This window comes from Sesamum indicum, linkage group LG9 (genome assembly GCF_026168435.1).
Source record: "Sesamum indicum cultivar Baizhima isolate 11 linkage group LG9, ASM2616843v1, whole genome shotgun sequence".
Lineage (NCBI taxonomy): Eukaryota > Viridiplantae > Streptophyta > Magnoliopsida > Lamiales > Pedaliaceae > Sesamum > Sesamum indicum.
In genome coordinates this window covers 7,067,254-7,085,801 of record NC_142665.1, presented here as the reverse complement: position 1 = coordinate 7,085,801, position 18,548 = coordinate 7,067,254, and the positions used below count along the sequence as shown (strand labels likewise).

Below are 18,548 nucleotides of genomic sequence, written 5' to 3'. Positions count from 1 at the left end.
GGTCATGGATTGGGTTTTTGAGTAAAAAAATGGAGATAACTTGTCAACGGATTAGAGATTTGCAATGGGTGAGGTATCAAAATATTTGCCGTTGGATGACTTCCAACAGTGGTAGGCTCGCATTGAGTGATGATAAGACAATATACATGAATACAACTATATATATATATGAAAAATATATAATAATCTATATTAAAATAATATATTTTTATTTTTTATAAACATGATTAAATTTGAGTCACAAATTTAGATCACATTAAATACAAGATTGGTATTCAAAAGCACCAAAAACAGTGTGCACATTTTTTAAAAACACAGAGAATTATGTGGTATCAAAATATTTCGTTTCATCGATCTTATGATTTACAAGTTGACCAACTAATAATAATAAACTCTTGATAAAAATGACACTCTACAAACTCATAACATTTGAATGGAGAATACAACATACGTAACTGGACCACTACACGCTTTAAACAAGTCAAAACCATTTGCAAAGATTTCCAATACCATCCACATTTACAGTACTTCCATTTGGATAACTCCCATTCTTGGACATTGACTAATGATTATTTCCCCCCTATAAATCTTCTCCTTCTTCCCCTCACCAATTCTCACACACATATTATTATTTATCAGCACAGAACCAAAACATACCTAGCTATTACTATAACCATCATAGCAACCATTTCTGCAAGAATGACAACAGGAGCTGTGGGAGGTATTCATCCGGTTGAAGGAGCTCAGAACAGCACTGAGATCAATGATCTTGCTCGTTTCGCAGTCAACGAACAGCAGAAGAAAGAGGTGTCTATTCTCCTCCTACTTCATTACTCTTAAGATTTTATATTGGTGTTGAAATGTTTTTGTGGTGAATCAATTTCAGAACACGCTTTTGGAATTCAAGAAGGTGTTGAGTGCAAAGGAGCAGGTGGTGGCTGGGACCATGTATTACATAACCTTGGAAGCTGTGGAGGGAGGGAAGAGTAAGGTATATGAGGCCAAGGTGTGGGTGAAGCCATGGATGAATTTCAAGGAGGTTGAGGAGTTCAAGCTCATAGGCGATGCTTGAATTTATGGTACTGGTTCGAGAATCGAAATATAATAAGCAAGCTTGCTCAGCCGAAACAGTACTCTGTGTTTGAGGAATAAGATGAAGTCGCGTTTTATTTTCAATTGTGCGTTTCTTTAAGTTTAGTCAGGTAGTTTAGTTAGTTATTTTCATTTTCTTTCTCAGTCATCGTTTTCAGCTATTTAAGTAGAATTCCTTCTGCTCTGCAATGCATCTCCGTAGTTTTTCTCCATTCTTCAAGATTCGTAGCTAAGTGGATGCATGAATTCTCTTCTTTCTGTAACATCAAATAATAATGGTGCTGGTTTGTGATATAATATAATAAAGTCGTGAAGTGATTATGATACCCGTAATGTATCCGTACAAATATTTATCACCTCAGAAAGATGCAAAAAAATAAATGCACACGGCCCTCGCTTCCACATATCATCAAGTATATATGCTTTCCGAGAATTAATTTTTACCCTGAAACATGAATTCAAATTGCATTGAGCTTAACACCAAATTGTTACCAGCTGCTATCTTCCAACACAACACAAACACTCATTCACACTAACCTGGGGGAATGTTTTCCTGGGGGATTTTCGAAACACGCTTTTGGAATTTAAGGTGGTGTTGAGTGCAACGAAGTAGGTGGTGGCTGGGATCATGCATTATATAACGATGGATACTGCCGATGGTGGGAAGAGTAAAGTATCCAAGGCTAAGGTGTTGGTGCAGGTGTGGATGAATGTCAAGGAAGTTGAGGGGTTCAAGCTTGTAGGTGATGCTTGAGTTCTCTTCTTTCTGAATCAGATTCATGGTACTGGTTCCTAGTACAATGCAGTCATGAAGTGGTTATGATATTGAAAAATGTATGAGTGTAAATAATTCTCAACTCTTTCACAAAGCACCATGGTGTTTTATGTATATTTTGCGACAACATTCCTAAACCAGTACCAATATATCTCCCAAGTACAGGACATCAAGCTCGTAGGCGATGCTTTAATTTTCTTCTTTCTGCATCACATTTATGGTGCAGGTTGATAAGATAATAAAGTCGTGAAGTGATTAATACTGATCATGTATCAATATAAATATCTCTCACCTCTTTCCATATGGAGTGGCCTTACTCCTCAGACTGGTAACACCATTGTATGTATATTTCGCGACAATGTTCCTGAACCAACACCAATATGAAGGACAGTTTAGCATAACCAACAATGATTCAACGCCAACCTAATTGCCGTAATATTCAATTGCTAAAGTGGTTTGAAATACAGATCTCTGAATCGGATAGATTACACACAACAAACCTGGAGTTGACAACATACTGTACTAAAGAATTGAGGAAGCACTATAATGTACATATTTACGGCTCAAAACTTCACTTGAGTTGGTATGAAATTTCTGAATTCTGAAACAAGCCTATACCAGATTGATTGCAAGATGATCAAATCAACTTTTTCCATGTCAAAATAGGGAGTGCAAGATTCATTCTGCATACCGCACAAAGGAAGCCAGTAAGTACATGACAAGAGCATGTTCTTGTATGCGCAACAAGAATTAAACAGATTCATGATCAACACAACTTCGTCTCCATCCATGCTTTATAAAAAGCCAACAATGCTGCAAAAGAAACAAATACTTTGACCATTCACAGAACTGCGCGCCATAAACTCTCTGGGGGAAAGGAAGAAAGAGATTTAAAATACGACACAATTTTTAAATGCAGTTAAGTAAAAGTTTTAAATGGGTTGCTCCATCAATCGTATTGCTTCCCATAATTTCATTTTTTGACTGTATACAAGTTGATTTCTTTCTCAAAATTGTTGTACTAAAGAGTAGGTCAGTGAAAACCTAACTGCCACAAAATGGTCATTCATCAATCTCATTTAGAACTTAACCAACCTGGCCAACTAATAATACACCTTGATAAAACTGACACAATCTGAGAAATCAATAAAGTTGAATCTTTGAACTCATAACATTCAAAGGAGAATACAAACTTTACCATTAAAATCATCGTCCTACTTGTATTCATACATTGATATTGTGCAAAATGACAGGGTTTCTGACCTGAACCGTCGAAACTGCATAAATTGACAAGTACCAAACTATTAGGCCCATTCTCAACATGGACGGAAGATTCAGTGCAGGAATTGACATGAGTTCACATTTTTCTACCTCCCATTATCCAATACGATAGGACCAAACTATATACTTCATCTCATCCATCCAAGCTTTTCACCGCAGTAAAAGTTACCAGCATGAACAAGGGAAATCCAACTTCCTAAGTTGAATTTGATACACGACAGTAAAATTGATATAGCACATCATGTTGCACATTATATAGATGTGTATTTTTAAGAATAATTATATATATATAATTTAATCAAAATATAACATCAATTTACAATCCAACTCTATCCACGGAGTCCAAAGCTAGTAACCGAGCTTCATATCCTTCAACCAATACACGTTTTAAACAAGTCAAGAACCACTTGCAAAGATTTCCAATAACCACATTTGGACTAATCCCTTGCTGGGACATTGACTAGCGATTACTCACACACACACACACACCCTGCCCCCTCACCATTTCCCTCTATAAATCTTCTCCTTCCCTTCACCAATTCTCACACAAAAATAGTTTTTATCCTCAACATAGAAATTGACCTAATAGGTATAACTATTATCAATCATTTCTGTAAGCATGCGGAACACCATGAGATATTCATCCAGTTGATATCAGCCCTGAGATCAACAATCTTGCTCGTTCTCAGTCCACGAACACAACAAGAAAGAGGTTTTTATTCTGCTCATCCATGCTATTTCATTGCTCTTGAGAAGTTATAGGCATTTGGCTGATGCTGGAATGTTTTTTGTGGTGGATTTTCAGAACACGCTTCTGGAATTTAAGAAGGTGTTGAGTGCAAAGGGCAGGTGGTAAAAGGGTTCATCTATTATATTACGTTGGAAGCTGCCGATGGACGGAAGAATAACCTATATGAGGCCACGGAGTTTGAGAAGCCCTGGGAGAATGTCAAGGAAGATCAGGAGTTCAAGCTCATAGGCGATGCCCGAATTCCCTTCTTTATGTATCAGATTTCTGGTACTGTTAGTAATATAATGCAGTCATGAAATGGTTATGGTATTGAAAAATGTATCAGTATAAATAATTCTCACCTCTTTCTCATATGGTGAGTCCTTACTCGTCAGATTGTAAGCACCATGGTGTTCTATGTATATTTCGCAACAATGTTCCTGAACCAACACCAATATGTATTTCAACGAATTCCGGGAGTTTGAGCTCGTACGAGATGCTTGAATTTTCTTCTTTCTGTATCAGATTTGTGGTGCTGGTTCATAATACAATAAAGTCGTGAATGGTGACACGTTGATACTGATAATGTATCAATATAAATATTTCTCACCTCGTTCACATATGGAGTGGTCCTTACTCTTCAGATTGTTATCACCATAATGTTGTATGTATATTTAGCGACAATGGCTGAACCAACACCAATAAGAATGACATTTTAGCATGATCAACAACGATTTGGAGCCAATCTAATTGCTTCAATACTCAATTGCTATAATGGGCTTCAAATACAGATCTCCGCATCAGATAGATTACGCACAACGAACCTGGTGTTGACCACGTTCTGGACTAAAGAATTCCGGAAGTGGGTCTTAGGTTCGTTTCCAATAGCACTATGATGCACTTATTTATGGCTCATAACTTCACTTATGTTGGTAGGAAATTTCTGGATTCTGAGACTCATTCTGCACACAAGGAAGCCAGTAAGTCCAACATGACAAGGATTCCTTCTTGTATGAGCAACAAGAATTAAACAGATTCATGATCAACATAATTTTATGTCCTCCATGTATGACAAGCCAATAATGCTGCAAAAGAAACAAATGTTTCAACAATTTACCTTCTCTGTGATAGTGAATAGAAGATAGAGGATCCTAGCTAACAAGCTTGAAATGGTCATATTAGCAGGGCACTGGACGTGCTTGAGAGCATTAAAAGTGGCCAAAATTTGCACCATGCCATCCAAATGTAAAGTAAATGAAAAACTGAAGAGTTATAAGGCCTTGAGTAATGTTATAGATGAGACTCTTCTTTGTATGGTTGAGTAGCAAGGAGATAGATCTCTTTAGCCAAGAAAAAGAAATGCCAGTGATGGCCTGATGGGTTACACAAGAACTTTTTCAAACAAAATACATTTCAACAAAAGGCACACAGATGGTAACAAAGAAAATCTGATGGCTAAAACACAGGGAGACAGAAAGATGACAGAAATTTACACTTTTACCAAGATACTGAATTTAAACTTTGATTTTAGTCATACAATTCAGGCAGAATTCTTAATCAGCGAACAATCAGAACCTCCATTTAATATAGTATTTGTACTCCAATCTGTTATCTCCTGAGATCCTAATGACCTAGCAGCTTGTTTCAGTGAAACATGTACATCTAGCCTAGTTAATTGTTAAGTTACCAAACTGTATGAGACACAGGTGAAATGCAATAAGATTATTGCAGCAGCTTAGCCTTCCTCATCATAATCTTCCTCTTCCTCATCAATACCCCTGTTCAAATTGGCAAGTTGAACAGGACCAATAGCCATCCTCTCCACATCTTCAATGGACCAACCAGGAATATCTTCATGTTTCAAGTCCAGAGTTGTCTTTATTGAAGAGTCAGAAGATATATCAGCCAATGTCAGGGTGGACTCCTCGCTCTCATTTAAGTCAACATTGAGGTCAATATCTATAACTGATTTTTCTGCATCCTTTTCACCTGTAATTCTTGAATCTGCAGCACCTACAACATTATTTGACGGTCCTAAGCGTCCTTTCTGATTCTCGCCATTCTGGTTTGAGATGCCCGGCTCATCTTCAATTTTCTCGTATTGAACAATAGATTCTCTCTGTACTACTCGACTACCTCTACCACGACTTCTAACTCTACCCCTACCCCTGCTTCTCCCACTATTGTTGGTGTGGCCAATCTCATGCTGCAATGCATAAAACACCCACAAAAGCTGGTGAGTCGTTAGTAACAATTCCAACCAGAAATTACCGAAAAATAAAGTTAAAGTAGTTATAGACAAAACCAATTCAAGAACTTATGCCACTAATGCTTCAAATTTGTAGAAGCATTGGTACATCCAAATGAATGAACCAGGATAACCGGCTCTGCCCTGATGGTAACTGTAAGTGCATCTTATACAACTCATCCACATCTTTGGATTAGGTAAGTTCACAAAAGCAGGAATTTGGCAACAGAAGAGTTCCCCAAAAATCTATGTAGTTAATGAAAGTTGCTATTGTCAAAACATTATCACAGATGTGACACAAGCCAAAATGCCTGCATGGACTGCATATTTACAAATGCTTCTTTTATTTTGATAAGTATGCATGTTTAATGCTTTCAGATAAGTTCTGATCCAAGGCTGATTTAATATTCCATTACATACCAAATACTCAGAATCTAGTAATCTCATAAATTAGCTTACCGTGTATATCCTTTTAGACACATCCCCATTGGCATATTCTTCATCTTCTGATATCTTTCTACATTAGACAAACCAATAGCAATATATAATTCTAGCCTGAAATTTCTTTTCAATCAGAAAGCAACTATGTCATATGTCAACTAACCTTCTTTTGGTTGCAGATCTGTCCTCAACAACAGCATCTGAACCACCCAAGTCAGGAACCTTGCTGACTGTTTCCCGCAGGAAATCAAACACATTAAAGCTTTGTACACATTGCTTCCTGGAAGTGAAAGTAGTAATATCATAATACGAATATCCACTGACAAAACAATGCTTATGTGACCAGTCAACCAAATAGAAGACAAGATCCCGGAAGCAACTTACAAATGCAAAGAATTTACAGTTTTTGCTCCTTTATTGAGGGTAATCTCATAAGTCCTGTCACATAGATCTTGCAGAAAGAGTTCCAGAGCTTTTGCTGAATGACAATAATCACAAACACATAAGCAGGCAGCAAAACCAATACACCATGATGAGAGAGACAGAGAGAACATGCAACACCAAAGATAATCTCAACCCAGCAAAAGTCACCATTTGGAACAAATAGTGACAACAAGATAATTGAGATGACATACACACTAAAAGGGGCACAGCCATAGCAATCTTTCCCACATCTTCATCAGCCTGCATGATCTTTTTAATTCGAGCCTGCAAAATGAATTGTACATCATAAGACAGGACAAAGTAATCATCTAGATACCAGATGGTAGCCATCCACATAATATCTCAAGTTCAAATTTCTTTAGGTAGAGAACTCATTCCCACGAATCCGATCCACTTCAGAAGTTCATATCTCTAAATGCTCCTTACACCATGGAAAAATTTCAGCTAAACCTGTGAGAAAGTTGAAAGGCATGCTTAAGTAGAACAACTTCGTTCCTGTTCCCTATTGACAACAGATATCTATTAATTTCATAGACCTTGTATGTACAAGACCTTAAAAAGATTTAGAAGTTAAGCAGTAGTTCGCTAATGATGACTCTATTTCATGTTAATAGCTTGTTTTTATTTTCTTTTCCCGAAGTCAAAATAATTTCACTCCAAAGAGCAAACAGCTGCATAAAGAAAACAGACAGCTCAAAGAGTGACCTGGCACAAGGTATCAAGAATAAAACTAGTTTCTAACAAAATATAAACAAAGCATCACAAGTAAACCCATCTACTAAGAGCCTACTGTACAAGAAAGGTTAACCACCAAACAAAACTCAGAAAAGCGAAAAGCTTATTGTTGTTCACATCATAATCCTAGTTGTCAGTTTAGCCTCTATAAACGAGCAGACATGACTTGGTTTAAATATAAAAATTGTATCCAGGATTAAATTTAGAACAGATGGAAGGTCCTAGTTTCAGTTAACTATTTATGCATTTTGTCAGCTACAGGGTCGCTCCTTGAGGCAGTTAAAAACATAGTTGAATTTGTTGCAAGTTCAAAATCAAACACTAATGAGATAAGAAACAGAATTCCCTTTTCCTCTTTCCAGCCCTTCAAAGTGAAATCCAAAAATAACCCCAACTAAGCGCGATAATCCAGAAATCCAATTCTCACTGACACACATTCGGTTCAGCCACAAACAAGTAATTACTCCTAAGAATCCAGAGTTCGAAGCAATCGAAAGATCATCATCACCCCCACCATTTCATAATTTTTATTCTTTCTTCTCAATATTCCATTCAATTTCAATCTAACTTAAAACCCAATGTGCAAAAGTTTTAAAAGAAAAAAAGAGGCAGAGAAAAAAAAGAATCATACCACTACTAAGCATACAAGTGACATAATTTAAACAGAACCAAAAACAATCCTTCATTCTCAAAACTATTCACAACCAAAATCAAAACCCTAATACAAACATAAACATCAAAACAAAATTTCTTGAAAAGTAATTACCGCTGGAAACCGAGTGTCGAGCTTCTTCCTCATGCCTCCAACCCTACCAACCATCCGCAATCTTCCCCAAACACTAGCTTCAAACACAGTCCCTCAATACACACAAACACACGCATATTCGTATCAGTATAAATATATAAAAGCTTCCCAGCGCAAAAATTCCACCACTCGTCCGCAGAAAATTCGAAATCGTTACGTCCTCGCATAAGAATTAACGCTCAAAAGTTACAAACAGGATAAAGAAAAAAACAAAAGCAACAAATATTTGGAAGATTCGCTTTTCTCGGTCCCACCACCCCCACGATTAGCTTTTTCACCTTTACTCAGTCCAACTTCAACTCTCTTTTTACAGCCCTTTTCACTTTTTACTCCTTTTCATTACCCTTTTTACCGTTCAATCCACGACTTTGCAGGTAGCAAGCGGTGACTGATTCTAACCAATGTCCGCCCGCCACGTTGTGTGTGAGGCTTCTGGTCCAAACCGATGATACCAGATTAGACGGCGCACGGTAAAGTTAGTGTACGAGTTACGCTAATAGCTGGTACGACTCGGCGTTGACTGGTCAGAGCTGTGATTCCTTATTAATTTCATATTAATTAAAATATGAAAGTGGATGTGGTGGGGACGTGTCTCTTATTTGGGGATGTTGCCCCACCTCAAGCTTAGATGTGTGTATATATATACATATATTAAATGTTATATACCACATATATATATATAAAGACATTTATTTAATTTCATATTAATTAAATACTTAATTATATGTATTGATGTCTAATTATATTATATAATAGCGAGGAATTTATATATATTAATAGAAATATTAAAAAAATATATTTAAGGAAATATGAGATTTTTATAATAATTTAAGTTAAAAATATTATTAAAAACAGTAGTTATAAATATATGAGAGATTTGGTAGAATGAATTCGTACAAGTTAGTCGATAAATTGAATATATACAAATATATACTTGAAAAGTTTAGAAAATTTAGTTATTTAAAAGAAAATAAAACGGAATGTTGAATTTCGATATACATAAAATATAAAAAATTTATGAAAAATATACGAATACTATATAATATCTTATTTAGAATTTACGATATTTACGAGGTATTAATTGTATATATTATAATTTACTATAGGATGTGACAATAAAATAGATGATTGAGCAGTTCTTTGGTATATGAATATAATATATTGATTGTTGGTTTTATATATATACATATTTTTATGAATATAATATAATATATTGAATGTTGGATTTATATATACTATTTATATGGATATAATATATGGATTATTTATATAATAAAAAAAAGTAGAATAAGAAGTATTGTGATTGAGATGGTGATAGGCAGCGAAGCTCATTGAGTGATGCATCCCAGTTTGGTTAAGCTAAGGCCCTAATAAAACAAACTAAAATGTCAATATTATGTCTCGGGTTGATGTTTGATTGTAGCTATGTGTATTTCTTACATTTACTCATAGTGTATTGCGAATATTGGCCAACATAATTACATTATACTTGATTTGTTGTTTGCATATATATGCATATAATAGACAGAAAGGCTATACTTATTGAGTAGACAACTCATTCCTTGCAACACATTTTTCAAGAGATAGGTCGCACGGACTATTACCATCGAATTTTGAGCCGTGTCGTTGCTCTGAATAGGTGGGTCAACTGTGATATTGGAAATCGCAAGTTTTGGGCTATGTTTATTAAACATCTTAATTTTCGTCTGGTTGCATTTGAATTTTTGTACAGTTGGACGTTCGTTACCTCCTTTTTAAGTTATGTACATCTGTGTGAAAGTAAATATAAACTTTTAGCGAGATCTATTATCTCTTGTGGTATAGATATATTATATTGATAAAATAGAATTTATAAATAAAAATTGCTTATAGAATGAGTTGTAATTAAGAGAATTATATATTAATTAGTGGTAATTAGGTGTAGTATCAAAGGGAGTGCTACATGTATCACTCGTGAGTAATTGTAATTTGTTTAAAGTCATCGTGATGTATTAGTTAAATCATGAGTTATTGTAATTTATTATTTTTTTATTCTCAGCATATTGATATATTGATTGAATAGATGTCATACTAAAAAAAATGTGCGTATACACTCCACAACATGATTGCAATGAGTAAGAGTCCGGCAACGAAAGAGAGTTGTACTTCACTTGGATGAAAAGATTATGATCTATAGGATTGTATTATGATCGAAGGATTTTAAAATTTTTTAATAACAAATCATTTGAATTGCGTTTGGGTTGCATTTGGACGAAGGATTTGAAATCATGAATTTCTTCAAATCTTTCGATTTTAATTTTGAACTATGTTTTGATGAATATGGATGAATTTCAAATTCTTTTCAAATTGAGTCATTTCAATACTTTCTCCAAATCCTTCAATCAAATCTAAATACACTTTTATATCTGAAAAATGACTCAATATCTGTAAAATTTGAAATTCATCAATGTTACATTTGGATTGACAAATGGATTCCAAAACCCTAATAGAAAAACATTTGAATTTAGGTGGATAATTCCACATGTGAAGGTTGAAATCTTATAACTCTTACTTTAAACTATATTTGTGAAGGATTTGAAATTCTTTCTAATGTGGAAATATTCGAACAAATTAAAATATTTTGTTATTAAAAATTTGAAATTCTTACGTTTAAATTCATCAACTCGAATTCACTATGTGGGTCGGTGCCTGAAATTTCAATGAATATTTCTTCAATACATATATATATATATAGAAATATCACGATAAATTATGATAATTATTTGTATTTAATATTTTGATTGGCATAATACGAAGATTGTTTTTAAAAAACAGTTGTAGCATCATATTCAACAATGTATTTTTAAGAAAATAAATAAATAAATAAAATGATTTAGTAGATGATTTTATTTGTATCCATGATAACATGTCACGAAAAAATTACAAAATAAGACAATGTTTTTTTTTTTAATTATTATTATTCCTGACTAATTTGCTAATACGTGGACTAGTCCTAAATAGTATTTGATGCGTACCGATTTTTTGTCACATCATAAGGCCGAAAGATCTTTAAGAAAAAATTTAAAATTATCAGAAGACTAGTCTTGTAAAATAGAGGTTTGCACTCCGATGTTTAAATTAGTTTCGATTTATAAAGAAATAAAAAGAAAACTTGAACAAAGTGAAAATAATGGTGAAATACGATGTGAGAGTGATAAATATTTGCGTGGAGTGCGAAATATAAACTTAAAATAACTTAAAAACCGAGAGAAAATAATGAGAATAAGTGAGAGCTTGAGTGTGAAGAATGATATTACCAAATGATTATACATGCCCTCTATTTATAGGCATGTACAAAGTAGGATAGGGGTTTGTTGCAGAGTGTCATATGACGTTGGAAAGCCCTTCGAGTTGGCTACACTTAGAGCAAACTGTGTTTGAGATTTGAACTAGATTTGATTAAGATACGCGAGGTGGACTGAATATTGCCATGTCTGCCTAAAAATTCATAATTGGTTACTCGCTGATTTCCGGCTCATTTGCCATCAATTTACTTAGAACCACCTAGAGATTTTTTAGGATGACGTGTCTTAACGTGTTGGCAAACTTTATGACGTGATCATCCATCTGTATAATGACATGTCCGGTTGGAATATACTTATTTATTGGGTCTGTCAATTCAATAAAGTATGAGGTAAGCTTTTGGATTTTTCCTCCCCGCTAATGGGCTAGTTGAGCTCAAAACTAGTTAGGATGTCCTGCCTTGTTAGTATGCCAGTTGGGATTGTAATCAATTGAGCTGATGTGCCTTGCTTATGGACTCTGCCTCTCTACTGATGGGCCAGTCGGACTCATATCCAACTGGACTGGTCTGTTATGTTTGTAAGCCCGAGTCAAGAGTTTTATGAGGCATTAATATTATTGAAGAATTTAATGTCCAACATTCTTTCTAATCCACTATGACCATGTTTACCGATCTATTAGGGATTATGGATTGTCAGATTGATTTGATTAACATCTGCATTAATCACTATTAAATAATTTGTCTACTTTACATAAACTGTTTGGAGGGTAACGTGTAGTAATTATCTGATACTATATTTATTACTATCGATGGTAATAGAATCAAAATACATGTTTATAATTTACCTGTAAATAAGACAAAACTTTTGTATCAAAGCACTTAGAATTAATTTATTACATCTATAATATTATTATTTAGATATTTTTCAGCAATTTTCATAGATCATTTAGGCATTTTTCATTTTTCTGTAATCTTTGAAAAAAAAAGTCCAATTACCACCATGCTGCCTCCAAGCGATCGCCTCCATACATACCCTCCATAACACCACCACATCCATTTCCTGCCTCCAATGAATCACGTTTTGCACTGTAACTTCCAAGGCACCGCCTCCACGCGCACCATCGCCTCCATTCGTACCACATTCTCCGCCTCCATCCAGTGCCAAATCCATTCGCACAACCTCCCTAAATCGTAGTCTCTCATTCTTCAAAAAATTCATCACGTTGAACTCTGACGTTAGTATTTTTTATCCAAATATTAGAATAAGAGAATTAGTGTTAAATGAAGAATTCTCAGAAAGTTTAAATATAATTTTATAATTTTTATGAAAAAAATATAATTTCGCATTTAAAAAAAAAAATGATCTAACCCTGTATTTAAACAAGATTATAAACCTACATAGAGCTACCTTCTTACATTCTTTACACTAATTTTTACAGTACAATTACCTTAAAATTTTCCATGATACAAAATTGACTTACCATATTCCCACTTCCCAAAAATATAAAAAAATAGTATGACTAATGTTGGAAAATAAGTGACAAATAATCTATCTCGAACTGACTAACACATGCCACCACGACTTCTCGCATGTGAATGTAGCGCCGACGTTGTCGTTTTCGTTACTCCATTTAAAAAAGAAATAATAATTTTAAGTAATTTAATATTCCTCTATATTTTTCGCTCCTGCCAGGTGGCAGTTCCCTTATCATTTAAAAATCCCGGCACGGAGGTGTAATCCTGTGTTACGCAACCTAGTGAACTATCAGAAACTGGTACGTTTCAACTAAGGGCTAATTGTCCACAGAGTACAAGTGTGGATTTAAGTGCAAATTACAATTATACCCGGCCGCTTCGCCACTCGTGGTCTTTCCGCTATTTTTATTGTACGCCCAAAAAAAGGAAAAGAAAAAGAAAAAAAACCCTAATCCCCGTCGATTCAGTTTTATTTTTCAGCCTCGCATTACCTATCTCTCTCCTCTTCTCTCTTTCTCTCTCTATATATCGTCTTGCAACCCACCATTTCTCTCTCTACATATATCTCTTCGCGAATTCTCTCTCCCTGTCTCGTTCGCTGACACTCAATCCAATCCTCCATTTTCTCGAACAACAAGGAATTGAACAAACGGCGAAGTCGTGTTTATATCGTTCGTGTCGATCCGTTACAGGTGAGGTTTCGCTGTGTTGCCCCTTGTTTGGTGATCGATCGCCGGTGGCTAGGGTGGGGGAGGGTGATGACTTTTTTTTTTTTTTTTTTTCTTTTTTTCTGTTTTTTTGGCTTCTAATTCTGAGATGCGTTTACATTGGCTTTGAATTAGAGCAATTTCGGTGCTGGTGCTAGAATTTTTCCTTTTTTTTTTTCTTTTTGGTTTGTCGGAGCGTGTTTTTAAATTGTTGTTTTGTGATTATTTGGTGCGTAATTTTCTGATTGATTGATCTGCTTTGTGGTGTCGGACTTTTTCGTTTTTATCAATGTGGGGCTATTGGTGTTTAGATTTGATTCGAGTATGCAAATTCGTGATTTTTTTGGTCCCCAAATGAAAAGCTTTTGCACATTCGTTAAAAGTTTTGATGTCTTGGTGTGTATGTTCAGTACTCTGCCTGTGGATTTCTAGTTTTTCTTGTCATTGGGGGAAAAGTGGGATTGGGTTGTAGGTCCATAGCATCTCCACAAACTAGAGTTTGAATTAATGTTCTTCATTGGTTTTAGTTTCATGTGAGTTTTGGACCTGGCTATTGGTTACTGGGTGCGGCCTTAGATATTGCTACATTGAGAGAGCCCGAGCTTTGGCGCTGGTTGACCGTGAAGATGGAAATTGTCTTTATTGTTTGCTGGAGCTTGGAGGAGTCAGTTAGTATTACCACGTGTAATGTTGTGAAATAAAGGATAGGTAAAAGTGGATTTGGAGGAGAAAATGATTAGACATGATTGAAAGATTTGTCGGTTTGTGATATAGTGTGAGATAGAGCCCGAATAAAAACAAGACTCAATGATTGATTTTACACGATGACGCCGAATCAGTGTAACTAAGGTGAGGAGAAATAATAAATGCAGAGATGACTACAACTTCAATAAGTTAAAAGGATAGTGTCTCTTATGCAACGACCTCAATGATTCCGGTAATGTCAGCTCTTTAGATGAGAATGTACAGAATTCCTATTTTCTGGTCTGGAGAAATGCAACATGCTGAGGAGGTGGCAATGGGAGATTCTAAGGATGAGAAATGGTATTTCTTGCAAATTCTTGGCAAAAGCAAATGTACCGTTCTTTCTTGCAGTCAATAAAGATGGCAAGGATTTTTGGACTCTGTAATCAGTTTAAAGAAAGTAGACAAGCAGATTTAGAATTGATAACACTGGTGAAAAGTTAAACTTCTAGTTGAAAGCATTTATCAAGTTTTCTTGTCCTTTTATTGGTAGTATCTAATATATTTCTGTGATCGTGGAAATTCTATGTTTAAAATTGACCTTCATATTTGCTTATTTGTGCTTGTGGCTATCTATGCATGCATCTACATGTGCCATGTTCCCTTTGTGATTTGTTCTCCTTTGTCATGCAAACTTAATTGCTTGTTCAATTAAGTCAAGTTTCTCCATACTGGATTTGTATTGAAGGGATCTACTCTGAATGTTGTGTTTCCACATATATATGCCAATAATGGGTGATTGTGGGACCTCTTGGTACGTGAGTGGATGGCCCGCAAGCACGATCTGTATTCATTGTCTTCTTGTTCCTTCGATGCGATCATCCTTTAATAAGATTATCAACTAGATTTAGTTTTCCTTGCTTTATCCCTTGTCATTATGTGGACATTAATTTTGCATGCAAGATCGACCACTTTCAGAATTTATTGATCCAGATGTCACACTCTTAAGACTTTCTCCGCTGGAAATTGATTCGCTTCTATTATTGACCAAGATGTAGGGCCCATAAATTTTAAAAAAGAAAGTGAAATTGACTCGCTTCTTTTGTAACTTAAGAATGTTCTCAATTTATCAGCTTCTTGGAAGACCGAGAAGGTATAGGTATATCTTGGCTTTCCCCTCCATCTTACTTTTGATTTTCCACTTTGCTGGTTATTCTAGGACAGCACATATACACTGCAAGAATCTTGTCATTCATTATGTGAACTCACTGAGCTAGTAGTCCTTGCTCCCTTCTCTCTGTATGTTTCCAGTCGCCATCATTGATGTTTACATTCTACTTTCTGCATAGAATTTTTCATTTACAATTGAAAGATAGATGGTTTGCTCATACTCTTGTTTAAACCAAGTCAGTTACTTAGAGGTCTGGTTCATAGGGTGTTTTTACTTGTTTGGTTGAGCCTATGTGTGTTGATTGCTAATGTTATTTTTATCCTTCTCGTGTTGCAGGAATTAAAACTTAAAATTGAGGACATGTCTCCAGCATCCAGATCTAAGTCCAAAGACAAAAAGGCTGGCAAGGAACCTCAAAAGGGTATTTCAAAGCCTTCAGGTCATGCTAACACAAGTAATGGGACCCCAGCAAGTGGATACAATCCTCTTCTGGGAACATTTCATACATTTGAGGCAGCACCCGTGCCTTCTGCCAGTCCACTTCATGTGAATGGTCGATTCCGGAATATAGATGATACAGATGATCATAATGGAAATTCATCTGCGGCTGGTGTTGAATATGATTCTGTTTCTAATAATGGCAGCTGGTCTGGTGAGTCGGAAGATCATAAAGAAAAAACATCTCAGCCCCATCCCCGGCAGGAGTCAGTACCTGGAGCTGACAATGACAAAAGAGAAAAAATACGCCAGAAGAATGAAAGGAAACATCAACGTCAAAAGGAGAGGCGAGCTCAAGAGTTGCATGAACGGTGCAGTGGCTATCTCATGTCAAGAAAGCTAGAAGCACTCGCTCAACAGCTTGTAGCTATGGGTTTCTCTCAGGAACGGGCAACAATGGCTCTTATTTTGAATGAAGGTAGAGTAGAGGAATCAGTGGCATGGCTCTTTGAAGGTGGCGAAGAAGACAAGCATATGGAACATAATCTTGATAGTGGGGGTAATTTGAAAATCGACATATCAGAAGAGCTTGCTCGTATTACAGACATGGAAATTAGATATAAAGCTTCCAAACAGGAGGTTGAAAGAGCTGTAGTTTCCTGTGAGGGTGATCTTGAGAAGGCCGAAGAACTGTTGAAGGCACAGAAGGAGGAGCCTCCTGCTGTCCCTTCCAAGCCTGAAGAAACTGGCGATCCTCCTACTGTGGCCAACAGCAAGCAACCAATAGCGATTAGTCAGAATCCCTTGAGAATACAAGGGAAGTCTAATTCATCTACTATTGTGCAACAGAAAAGGGATGAAAAAGATTTTAACTATACAAAAGTTCCAGTAACCATAGGATCTTCAGTGGAACCTGGGTCCAAAAATATTCAGGTGCTAAAGAAAGTGCAGCCTAAGTTGGATTGGACCAAACCACAGCAGATATCTGCACCAGCAGAGAAAAGGTGGGCAAGTGCAGCGTCTAATGCTTCCTCTTCCTTTTCAGTAGCATCACCCTTGCAGGCTTCGCCTCCCCCAGCCAAAACAGAAAGCCGTTACATGGCTGTTGGAAATGAATTGAAGAATTTACAGCTTGGATCGGTGAAAGAACCGGTCATTGTCATGCAGCGACCTCAATCCATTAATGGGAAGCAAGCTCCCAGCACAAGTCTTAGCTCTTCTCCTCCTGGGACTGGTGTGGGTTGGTATCCAAATTCTGTTGAAACGGTGAAGCCCCATGGGTTCGTGCCACCACCTGTTGCTGTATCTAGAAGCCTTAGTCCCAATGGTGTTACTTCAAATCCATTTTACAACCAACTTCACTACCAACCACAGCAGCAATTTGTGTCCAGCAGTAGCTCAATGGATTCTCTGGGAACCACACGGGGGAACGGTTTGTGGAGCAGAGGAGGTGCATCACCAGCGCTTGCTGCAGCTTCCTCCCTTGGGCTCTTCTCTGGGGTAGGTACCAACGGGACATCAGGGTCTTCATCTCCGGTGGATTGGAACACAGGCAGCTCGATGTTGCAGTTTGATTATACCAACATAGACTGGAGTTTGGATCGTGGATCATTATCGTCAAGGCCCAATGGGCTGTGGACTGGTGCGAACTACTCCATGCAAAACAATGCTCGTACGTATGATTCATTTGCTTACGGTCTAGGTATGAAGTCCGCTATGAGGCCTGTCCTTTCCAATGGGAATGGTGCACCGCATCCAGGATTGCAAGATGGGGTAACTTCTACTGATCCAACTGGTGGTGGTTCTCGAGAATGGACATCTCCATTTGAAGAGAAAGACCTTTTCAGTTTACCCAGACAGTTTGTTTCCTCCCCTTCTCTGTAAGATGAATGACGAGGACTTTTAAGAATAAAGAAGTAAAAAAGACAATGAATTTGCGCTTGCATTTGGTGTTGGTGTTGGTTCTTTTGATGCTCTGCCTTGTCGATGTTGTGAATTTTTAATCTTAGTGGAAAAAAGCATCAAAAGCTCCCTTTATTTAAAGTTAGTTACATGTCTTTTCGTTTTGATTCTCTAATTGTTTCTCTGTTCACGGAAACAGAGAAACTTCCTTTCAGCACTCTCACTCTGCCAGCTTCCTTTCAACTTCTGACACAAACTCGAAAGAAAAGCATGGAAATGTTCCTTGTGTTAGGATTGAACCATTTTATTATGGATTTCTGAAACCCCTCAAAATCC

At 36.4% G+C, this 18,548-nt stretch overlaps 2 protein-coding genes and 1 pseudogene across 35 annotated transcripts; 2 read left to right on the top strand and 1 right to left on the bottom strand.

Annotated features, from left to right (window-relative positions):
- The first annotated feature begins 510 nt into the window (after positions 1-510).
- LOC105170954 (multicystatin-like) lies at positions 511-4,246 on the top strand (annotated as a pseudogene). The gene is made up of 4 exons (XR_016067292.1): positions 511-807; positions 887-1,071; positions 1,588-1,835; positions 3,814-4,246. The product of XR_016067292.1 is annotated as a multicystatin-like (transcript).
- LOC105170955 (uncharacterized) lies at positions 1,894-8,842 on the bottom strand. 32 transcript variants are annotated; one of them, XM_088884775.1, is made up of 12 exons: positions 8,513-8,837; positions 7,203-7,275; positions 6,952-7,045; positions 6,731-6,847; positions 6,586-6,643; positions 4,703-6,111; positions 4,489-4,565; positions 4,241-4,413; positions 3,066-4,169; positions 2,559-2,680; positions 2,160-2,231; positions 1,894-2,071 (listed from the first exon to the last, which is right to left on the bottom strand). In XM_088884775.1, exons 1-6 carry the CDS (start codon positions 8,564-8,566, stop codon positions 5,614-5,616), a joined length of 894 nt encoding a protein of 297 aa, XP_088740901.1. In that variant the 5' UTR covers positions 8,567-8,837; the 3' UTR covers positions 1,894-2,071; positions 2,160-2,231; positions 2,559-2,680; positions 3,066-4,169; positions 4,241-4,413; positions 4,489-4,565; positions 4,703-5,613. The 32 variants fall into 32 exon arrangements, with proteins under 32 accessions (XP_088740901.1, XP_088740893.1, XP_088740896.1 ...); XM_088884767.1 differs by lacking the exon at positions 2,559-2,680 and adding an exon at positions 2,486-2,550; XM_088884770.1 differs by having other exon boundaries at positions 2,160-2,680; positions 3,066-3,144; positions 3,239-4,169.
- Positions 8,843-13,777: 4,935 nt separating this feature from the next.
- Positions 13,778-18,357, top strand: LOC105170953 (uncharacterized). 2 transcript variants are annotated; one of them, XM_020696656.2, is made up of 3 exons: positions 13,778-14,002; positions 14,545-15,061; positions 16,209-18,357. In XM_020696656.2, the coding sequence occupies exons 2-3, from the start codon at positions 15,059-15,061 to the stop codon at positions 18,192-18,194; spliced, it is 1,989 nt and encodes a 662-aa protein (XP_020552315.1). In that variant the 5' UTR covers positions 13,778-14,002; positions 14,545-15,058; the 3' UTR covers positions 18,195-18,357. The 2 variants fall into 2 exon arrangements, with proteins under 2 accessions (XP_020552315.1, XP_011090212.1); XM_011091910.3 differs by lacking the exon at positions 14,545-15,061.
- Positions 18,358-18,548: the final 191 nt, after the last annotated feature.